At 40.6% G+C, this 10097-nt stretch overlaps 1 protein-coding gene across 1 annotated transcript in view; it reads right to left on the reverse strand.

The window, feature by feature from the left end:
- Window positions 1–2633: 2633 nt before the first annotated feature.
- Window positions 2634–10097, reverse strand: part of EPM2A (epilepsy, progressive myoclonus type 2A, Lafora disease (laforin)) — a gene marked incomplete at its 5' end in the record, with an annotated part of 25459 nt that continues 17995 nt past the window's right edge. Inside the window, 2 exons of the mRNA XM_009707433.1 lie at window positions 2634–2914; window positions 4108–4349. Of these exons, the coding sequence (XP_009705735.1) occupies window positions 2634–2914; window positions 4108–4349 (523 nt within the window). The remainder of the gene's footprint in view (window positions 2915–4107; window positions 4350–10097) is intronic.

Genomic DNA, 10097 nt, shown 5'->3' on the forward strand with positions numbered 1-10097 from the left:
AAATGACAGTAAGCAATGAATCAACAACCCCTTGCTGCAATGACAATAAAGAGCGAATTAACAACCCCTTGCAGGGCTTCCTTGAAGCTGTGGCTTCTGTATCATTTGAATTTCTGCCCTATAAATGAAGCATCATTGCCGATAAAAAAATGAGAATTAGGCAATAGCTGATACAGCACGGCTATACTTGCTTAGTCATATACTCGCTTGTTTGTGCCGTGTTATGCACTGTTCAGTCCCAAGAGCCCTAAGAGAGAAATAGTTAGCTGTGAAACAAGAACCAAACCCACAGCTACTTGTCCCGACATACGAGTTGCATCTGATGGCAAGGACTGTCTGTCGGGGATGCTTGGAAACACATTTTAAGCTTGGGGTTTCAAATATATCTCAACAGAAATGTAAAACTTAAGTGAGTTCTACTCTCTACTTCTTATGCCATCCTCCTCCTCTCAGCGCTTGATTTTGAGAGGCACAGGGCAGCAAAACTCACCGTTTTTACTTTAAACTCAGCCAACACAAGGTAACTCCTGGGCAGTCACTGGGAGCTTTGCATGTTCGCACAAGAGCCCAACAGCCAGACAGCAGCGCTGACACACTCCCTCTGCTCCCCGCATCACGCTAGGAGAAGAAACCCCTCTTTTTTTTTGTCTTTGGAGGTACCAGAGGTGCCATCTCATCCCCACATCTTTGTGGTGCTGTTTTTTGAGATTTCCTCCTCAGCAGCCCACGAAAACTGACAGCATAGCAGAGAAGAAATGGGCTGTTACCATTGAAGTGGCTGGTCCCACCTCTACACAGAAATATCAGTCATGATCCTTTTTGCTATTCATGAAACTGGGAGCCAAAGACACACGACAAAATGGGCGGCTGGAATTGTCATTCTGTTTTTATTTAACAGAGAAATTTTCTCATCCATTTTCTAAACAGGCAGTGTTATTTCAAAAAATCAGAAACAAAGTCATGATCAAAACCACACATATAGAATAACTTAAATAAACATTTTTCCTTTTGAAGATGACTGAAATATAGGATAAATAAAATGTATTATATTATTCTGGACATTGTCCACAAACACTTCATATCTAATAGTTCCTCCATGAAGTATTCAGACAATCAATATATAGCAGCGAAACCACTCTGGCAGTGACTGGGTCTTTAGAGGAACAAGTTGGATGGAAAAAATGAGATTTCACTGAAGAATAAACCTACAGAAATTAGGTTTCTCGATGTTTATGCATCCTTGATTCTTTGTTCCTTAGGAAATGCTTTCTCTCCTTTCTCTCTTGGACTTAAGCTACAGCAAACTGGTTTTACCTGAGCAGGGCTGGAAGCTGTTGGTGCCACTGCTTGGTAAACCACTTGGTAAACCACTGCTCAGGGATTAAGCAGCACTGGGAAACATTAGGGATCATCCACAAAGCCAACATTAGCCTACTGAGGCTCAGCTCCTGAGAAACCCTCCTCAGAGTTGCTCTTCGCTCCTATAGAGGAATGTCTTCACTTCGTTCACCCCAGAGATAGCCCAGCATTAGCTGCAATCGGCTAAATCTAGCATCTGTGAACATCCACACGCTGCTCGCACAAGGCAAGACTTTTGCTATCGTGATGACACCAGTCTAGGTCAACAACACAGAGGTTGTGGTGTCAATCATGCACAGAGGCTTACCACACGATTCCTATAGATCCTATAGGTTTTAGCCCAGTGCTTACTGCTTAGATTGACTTGGCACCTAGGGAGCCCACTGTACAGCACTGCATGGACCAGAGGAGCAAAGTGATTGAAGTGTCTGACTTTGCAATGCTGTGTGCAAAAAGTGTCTTTGACGCTGGTCCTACCTTTGACTTAGAGATCTCACAGCCTAGGATAATGTAATAAATAGCGGTCCTTCCCCGCAGCAGAGCAAGACTGCAGTAAGTGGAGCTGTTTTCTCTCGTCATGCCACATCCCGGTATAACCCCAATGTCATAAAAGAATATAGCTGTAACTCATAATATTTAACATTAACTAGATAGGCAAAGACAGCAAATTTTAGTTCACTGCATTAGACATTAGCTTTTTGTTTAAGAAGCTGAGTTGAAAAATCAGTTTCCTTCTGGTCTTTCTCATTAATACCAGTTCTCTACAAAATTACTAGAAAACACTTCAATAATGTGCACTCCACCTAAAATAACTGAGCAGCTTTGATGATGATCAGATCCATCCTAACCTGAACCTTTATTCAGTCAACCTTTGTATCTGTTTTTCTGAGAATGCCTTCTCTTTCTTGTCACTGAAATATTGCCAACTCTATTTGACCTCATGTCTTATTTAGTGTCTACCCTAAAACCTCCATTCCTGTAGGTAAGCAGTGAAAAGAAAATCTTAGTTTCCCTTCACAGAGTTTCTAGGTCTCATACTTGCAGCAAAAGGTTTGAAAACAGGAATCATATCAGCTTAAAGAAAGCAAATAAAAAACCTTCAAAGGCACTTTTTTAGCAAAATTCTCATGACTTTTACGACAAGCTTATAATCTGAGGAGGAGAGGCAGGTATCTGACTCATGATGTCTAAGTCCTTGGGGTTCAAATGTAGGGATTCCTCTTCACCTTCCTTTTCCTCTTCTTTTCTTTTTCCTCTTCTTTACAAGAGCTTTTCTACTCTTGTATTTTCCATGAGGAACGAAGATGCCCAAATTTCTGGTAGAAATCATCTTCAGCACGAATCAGAGCTTCCTCATCTATGTAGACAGCCGGTCTCCGGGAAGCCAAAAAGTACTGCACTTTCCGCAGGCTCCATCCCATCACGTACTTCAGCCAGCCGCTGACAGCAGCTGTAGACCTGCCAACGCCAGCGTTGCAATGAACGTAGACAGTGTGTCCGTTCTCCAGCAGCCCGTGCAAGAGGCAGACAGCTTGTGGCAACATCTGTATTCTTCCTAAGGTTAAAAACAAGGCACGGTCGTTTGCATTTGAGAAAGCTAGGTTCACGGTTGAGATTATGTCTGTACAGCCTGATGACCTGTGAATCATAACGGCAAACCTGACATATTTTGGGTTTTTTCCTTTTTTTTTTTTCTTTTGAAATGCCCTTCTACCCTAACTTTGTTTTTTTCTTGCAACATAGATTCAGATCACACAAAATCTGTAAAATGCCCCAAGTCTTCTCTAAATACACATTCTGATTAACATTGGAGGTGTGTGGCATACTTGTTTTCACAGGGACTGAGACAAGGCAGCAAATTACATCAAAGAGCACATCTTACATAGCATGAAAATTAGCAAGCCAAAATTGAAATGTTTTTTAGTACCAGAGGTTTGGGAAGCTACCTGCGTACTGCTGCTTTCCAAAACTTTGTAATGAAGGTCATTATGTCAATAATAAGTGAGGGAGGGAGAGCAGAAGAGTATTTTCCTGTACAACTTAATACTGTTAGGATTTAATCGTGTCCTAAGCATATGGTTAAACAACACAGAATAGCCCTTCTCACACCCAAAGGGATGAATACACCGTATTTCCTGACGCCTCTCTCCCTGTTACCCCGGGAACTGAAGCTGCAAACATCAGAGCCTAACTTTTCCTCATGGCACAGATGAGCACTGACATTAAGCCCCTTCAAATCCCTGTTTTAAGGTCTCCTGTCTTCCCTGATGTCCTGTTACTGATGTGACGGTTCTCTATTTGTGGCAGCAGCATTTCACTCTATTGAAAGTTTGTTGGGGGAAGAGAATAGCAGAGACAGACCCAGCACTGCCTCTCTGTTTTTAATCAGCCAGGATGGCAAGCTGTCCTGCTGTGCAAGCTTGCAGTCTTCCACCTACACAGCGCATTTTCATTATACGGGCTGAATTCAAGCTGAAAGCAAAAACAGTCAAGCAGTTATCAATGTCAGACGGCTTTAAACTCAAATACATATATACTGCCAGACACAAAGTATTTAGATGGCCTCTCCGCCTACAGGAAAATATGAATAATTTGTTAGAGACAACACACAGAGCAATTATACCCTGTGTGTTAGCTACATTTTTACACAAAATTTACAGAGGAAAAAAAAAAGTCATGAAAATGAGAGATTAGTAACTCAAAGGGGTTGTTGCTATTAATTTACTGCAAGAGTGGCCAGAGCATTACCTTCAGTGCTCATGTCTGGGGTTGGCATCCAGACATAGGCAAGCCCTTCCTCTTTATACAGTTTCATGAGGATTTCGGGGCTCATGGGTTCCGGGTAGCGGTTGCAGCCCCAGGAATTCTGAACAATGTCCCATTCGGTCTGGAAGTTCATCACAGCCGTAACACCCAGCTCGTGCTTCAGCTTGATGGTGACATGCTCCAGCTGCCGAGGGCAACTTCCCAGCCAGATGTTTGGCAGAATTCTAGCATTGAGAAAACATTGCAGTGGGATTGATTAAAATATCTTAACAAGGAAACTGCCAAGTTCAGCGGTGTTCCAGCTCCAAACCTGCTTAGCATCATCGTACGAACGCTGCTAAGCACAGCCTTTTCATGTCATTGCAGTAAGTAGCTTCTTATTTCATTACAGTTGAATTGGTCATGTTTGATGATGAGGATCAAGTTCCTAACCTACCACAAAGAGCCAGACGGTCTGAGAAAAAATTCAGAGCCTAATTAGTAGCACAGGTCTCCAAGGCATCCATCATTAAGCTTACAGCAGAAGCTTACTAACATCACAGATTAGAGTAAGAAAATTCTGAAGATCCATGCAATTTGCAGAAAAAAAAAAAGACCTAAAAGATTCACATGATCCAGATCTGAACTACTTTAGTAATAAGTCAAACACGTAAAATTCCTCCAGCTTTGTAGCTACCACTATAATGAGGAAAGTAGACCAAAAAAAAATATAAAAAAACAAAGCAAAACTTAAAATATCCTCCTGTGAGGAAACTCCTACATGAATGAGTAATTTTCTTCTCATTTTTCTCTGCTCTTGTGGAGTCTAGTGGGAACCAAATGCAGAATTACAATACATGTCTGGCTTACCTCAAGGCCTGAAGAATCAGAAATTTTGCAAGAAAACTCAAGAGGTATGTTTAGGATGGATAAACATCTGTATTTCTGGTACTTATCTAAATCAAACTCCAAGACTTCTATGATTTCTCCCATTTTAATTATCATAAAATTCTTGTATGTCTCAATAGATTTTGACATAAATATAAACTGAATATTAACAGGCTTGTTTTCAAATAAGGATTTTTAATCTGCACATGCAATTAAACTGATGGTATCTGCAATGCAGTATTTACATGCACAAATTATTAGTCATCTACTTTAATTTTTTTTGTTTGCATAAACTTCAATTTTGAACATGCAGTCCACAAACTACACGAAATATCCCTGCTGTTGAACATACAACTTTGTAAACATTGGTAACTGCAAAAAAAATGAAGCCAATTGACAACAAAAGCAAGATCCTCAAATGTCTGCCATGCATTTCTTATGGTCGTTTCCAATTTTAATCTTAGAGACAAATAAGAAAAGTTTTATGTTTATTCAGGAGCAGTTAGTCCTATAAACAGCCCTTAAATCATCAGGTAGCTATTTCCATTCCACTATCACAGTAATAAGTGTTTATTAGCATTTAATTAAGACCTATAATGGACAATGATTAAATCCTGCTATGTTACTAACGGAAAGATTGTAAAAAAGAAAAATTCAAATCCCAGAACCACTTGTTATTATTGTTTCCTGTATTTCGGCTGCATCCACCGTGAGTTGCATACCAGCCACACAAACTCTGTCTTTGGCCTTAACAGCCCCAGTTTCAGTGAGACGACACACTTCACCTCAGGGCACGGTAACCGAGTCCCGTTTAGACAAACCTTTTACATAGCAAATAACCATTTCAACTGTGTTTCAACAGTGAGACCATTTGAAGAGATTTGGCTTAGTAGTTGTTTCACACCCATGTTCTGGTCTAGATTGTGGTGAGAGTATTTCCCACTGCTAACAGAAAACGCATTTTTTCCTGAGTCGCAAGCAAGCTTTAACCCACAATTTCAGAAATTAAGATTTACACCTTGAAGTCATTTCCTTTGTCACTTTTCTTACACTCCTGAACACTACCTTTATAAAGGAGAGATGACACGGAAAGAAAGACATTCTAATACACAGGCTCTGGGTTTCTTAAGCGACAAATTAAATTCAGTTCATGTATTAAGAAATATCAATACTCAGTCAACAGCGGACTCCACAGCAACCTGCAGGAAATGCAATAGAGCACAACAATTGTGTATGACCATTATGTTCAAGGCATAATCCCACATACTGGTACAGGAAGGGAGCCTCTCGAAATTGCCCAAAACCCAGCATAACCAGCTCGAGCATTCCCACTGACGAGAGGGGTTGGCCATGGCCCACTGCCACCATTGCTTCACTGCCCCACTTCCCACGTGCCAGCCCCACAGCAAACCCCATCCTAACCTGCAAGAGTGACCGCTCTCAGGCTTCTGCCACAGGAATCCATCGCAACAAGTAGAGTATTTCAAGGCGGCGAATGTAAGTTAAAGTGCCCTAAGAGATGCTGATGAATGGTTGGAGATGAGCAATGCCCACGAAACTCCGTAGCCGGGAAAGAAAAATGGCAGTATCGCTAATACCTTGTGACAATATGAGAATATTCTTTCAAGAACAAGAACATTAGTATCCTTCCTTCAAAGGCTTTCCTGGAGACTCATACATATGTAGTTCTCTTGATATTTTAGGAAATATCTAATACAATAAATTACCTTGACAGGAGAGCAAAAGTGTATTTTCTAGCATATGATTGAATCAGGAGTGACTAAAGCGTATCTGAGATAAATAAAATTCTGGGTAGTACTCTTGCTTACAAATAAATCAATGCTTTACAATTTTTCCCCCAATGATTATTTAGTGGGCAAACATCACAGCTGCGCTATCTGCAAGGCCACTGGGATAAACATCATTTCTTTATTTTGTTCTTGCAGCCTAAAGGGTCTTGTCCATAACAAGACCTCCTGTATTGCACAATAATAATTGCATTAACCAATCTGATGGGTTTACCAAGTTTTTATCACTGTCTTTCCCTGTAATTAACCAAACTAGTGGTGGCATTCAGAGAATGACCAAACCAACGTATTTAGGACAGGCAATTCTTGTGAATTATTTTTCTGATCAGGTCCTAGAGTTTTGACTTTGAGAGGATCAAGATACAGCCTTAACCCTGGTATTCAAGCCCCTTATTTACCCACCTCCAAATAACTGTTTAGTCTTGGTCTTGCTGGACAAGGCTTAACCACTCTTTTCCCAGGAGAACACTCCATGCAGAAGACAGTACTGCAGAGCTGTCCTGTCAGCCAATTTATGTTAAAGTTCTGGGACAGTCCTACTGCACAGTACCTACATTTCCATTTGGCTTTATCTGGTTCTTGTCTTGACTTTGTCTTACATCAGAAGGAAAGAATGAAAGGGTCAGTGCACATGCGAGTACAGAAACTGATGGAGAGTTTAGCAGCTATATTTTATGTACTGATTTTTGATAGCCCTGCTGAGGACTTAATTATACTGAGGACCAGGGAAAGGTACACATTAAACAAAGCAAGAATGCGGCAATTTAATTTTTACATCCCTTTCCTTAGTAATACGACTTTTAGTGTTTCTTTTCCAATGTGGCCTTTCTTCTTTAAGTTGCCACTGTACCTCTGTAGGTAGCTAGATTTTAGCCACCAAAGTATTTGTATGGAAAATAAATCTCTCTTACTTTCCCCTCTCAACTGTCATGTAACAGTGCCCTGAGCTCTCCGAGAGCTGCTGCCTTCCAGCTCACGTGTGGTTGTTTTCCAGCAGCAGATTAAGTGATCCCTACGCACAGTTCAAAAAACATTCAAGGATTATGTGTGATCGATAAACCTATAATCTTTTCAGCTGTTAACCCCTGTCATAGTCCCCAAATGTCACAACAGGATGGTGTTTTAACAAAATTCTACTTAGAATTCTGTTTTAATATAAAAATGGCACTTTGTCATTGTATGTGTTACCTCCCTGTGTTACTCAGGATAGTAAATCATGCTTGGTCCCAGAAGACACGGTCAATTCAGTCAGAGGCAGTTTATCAATGAAGAAATCACCCAGAGTAACATCAAAAATATTCAGCTAACTTCTGAGATTAAGACTCGTAGATTGTCTAAAAGCCCCTTCTTTAAAGCTACTTTCTGTAAAGCTACTTTCTGCAAAGTTACTTTCTGCCTGCCCTACACTTCAGTTCTCCATCAGTAATATGGAGATAATAGTTACATACCTTAAGGGGACTTTTGGGGATTAAATGGATGAATGAAGGTGAGAAGCTTGAATTTACGGTAACAAGGACTAAATGTTAGGCAGGTGTCTGCTCAGTTTGACTTACAGAGCCCATACGGAAGGCTGACGTGTTAAAAACCTGCCCTTTGACTCGTAAACTGAGAAAACCAACAATGATTTATCATTACCAGGGAATAAATATGGAACACCCTGAAATCACTTGTACGGTTATTTTCCAGTTGTCATCACACTTAAATTATTTTTAATGATGCAGATACATATAGCACTTGGCTGCTTCCCCTCAGGACCCTGCACAGCCTAGATTAAATTATAACAATTCACTATGAATGCATCTGAAACAACAAATGCATTCCGTTTAATCCATGCATACGCAAATAGTCTTCCCATCCTTAAGGAGAAAACGAGTCTGAGGCAATGAAAGATTAGCATTCTGATACTTCTTTTTTTAATGGTGCAGACTGTAATTTTCAGGCTAGAGGAAATGTTCCCAAGGCGTGACGCACTGTACCTTTCAATCTTAAACCTCCACAGACAGTACAAACCCAACCCAGCAAGTGTAGCTGCAGAGAACCGATTCACAAGGAGGGTGACCTGTCCTACGGGAAGGTACCAGGTCACGGCATCGGACAGGCAACTTCTCCTCCACGACACAGATGTCCATGCTGCTTCTTAAGCAGCTCCCACATTACTTTTGTTGATAATGGTTTAAGGCAAGCTGCCATCAAATTAAAATTTCCTTAAAATGCGGAGCTGTAAGCCGGGATGACTCAGGTACTGTTTCCAGATCTGTTTAATCATCGGTGTACTAGGAGCAGGCATCTTACAATCTCTCCTAAAATCAGTCAACCCTTCTAAGGAGTCACAATTCTTACAAAAAAAGGGTAGGATTCAAGCCTTTGGGGAACACATTTCATCAGAACATCTATCAGGCACAATATTTCAGATGGCCTTCTATCCCTATAGTTGCCAGCTTTAATCAAGAAAGAGGACTTTGCCAAACTAAGGAAAAATACTGAGGTATTTTTCATTGGTTATTGGCAACAGAGTGATCCATCAACCATGCCACTCGTTTATATCGGTAATATTTCTGACCAAGGCTATTATTTTAAATGAAAACTGATGGATTGATTCATCCTTCAGTGCCAGGTCAAGATGTAGCCTGATGTTAAAACTTGCAATTCACTTCAGTTGTCTGCACCAGCCTTCCTTAGATCCCACTAAGCATCTGATGACAGCAAGATGAGCGCTTATATATACATATAACAAGACAGAGCAATTTAGCTGAAACAACAAACAAAATAATTATTAAATTGGCTATGTCCTCCCTTAAGGCTTTTATTTCCTAAAGGTGTAGGATGCAACTACAGCTACATATAACTTGAAGCAAAACTTATTCTGCATTCCCAGAAGAGCAACATATATAATTCAGTCAACTTACCCCCAGCATTTTGTGACGCTCATATGCATACGGAGCGCTTTTTGTACTGATGTAGTGCTATCACCCTGACATCACTACAAGCAAGCAGCCCAAGGGGAATGTAGGCCTGAAGTACAACTCAGTTAGAGATGTTTTTCGCAGCACGGTAACTACCAGAGGCTGCTTACAATTACAGTGCATTCTGGTTTCCTCCCCTGACGGCACTGGAGTAGGAACTGGTTCAGAATTTTTTTATAAGGTGTTTTTTTAATGGAAGTTGATGATCTGTCTGAACCAAAAGCTTGCACTGAAACTTTCTACTTTTAACCAAATTTAAACTAGTTCAAAGACCAAATGTCTGATGAGAAATAAAGGGAGACAGAGCGATGGCAGCAAAAAATTCCTACCTCTC

Source organism: Cariama cristata, unplaced genomic scaffold (assembly GCF_000690535.1).
Source record: "Cariama cristata isolate BGI_N322 unplaced genomic scaffold, ASM69053v1 scaffold5729, whole genome shotgun sequence".
In the NCBI taxonomy this organism is placed as follows: domain Eukaryota; kingdom Metazoa; phylum Chordata; class Aves; order Cariamiformes; family Cariamidae; genus Cariama; species Cariama cristata.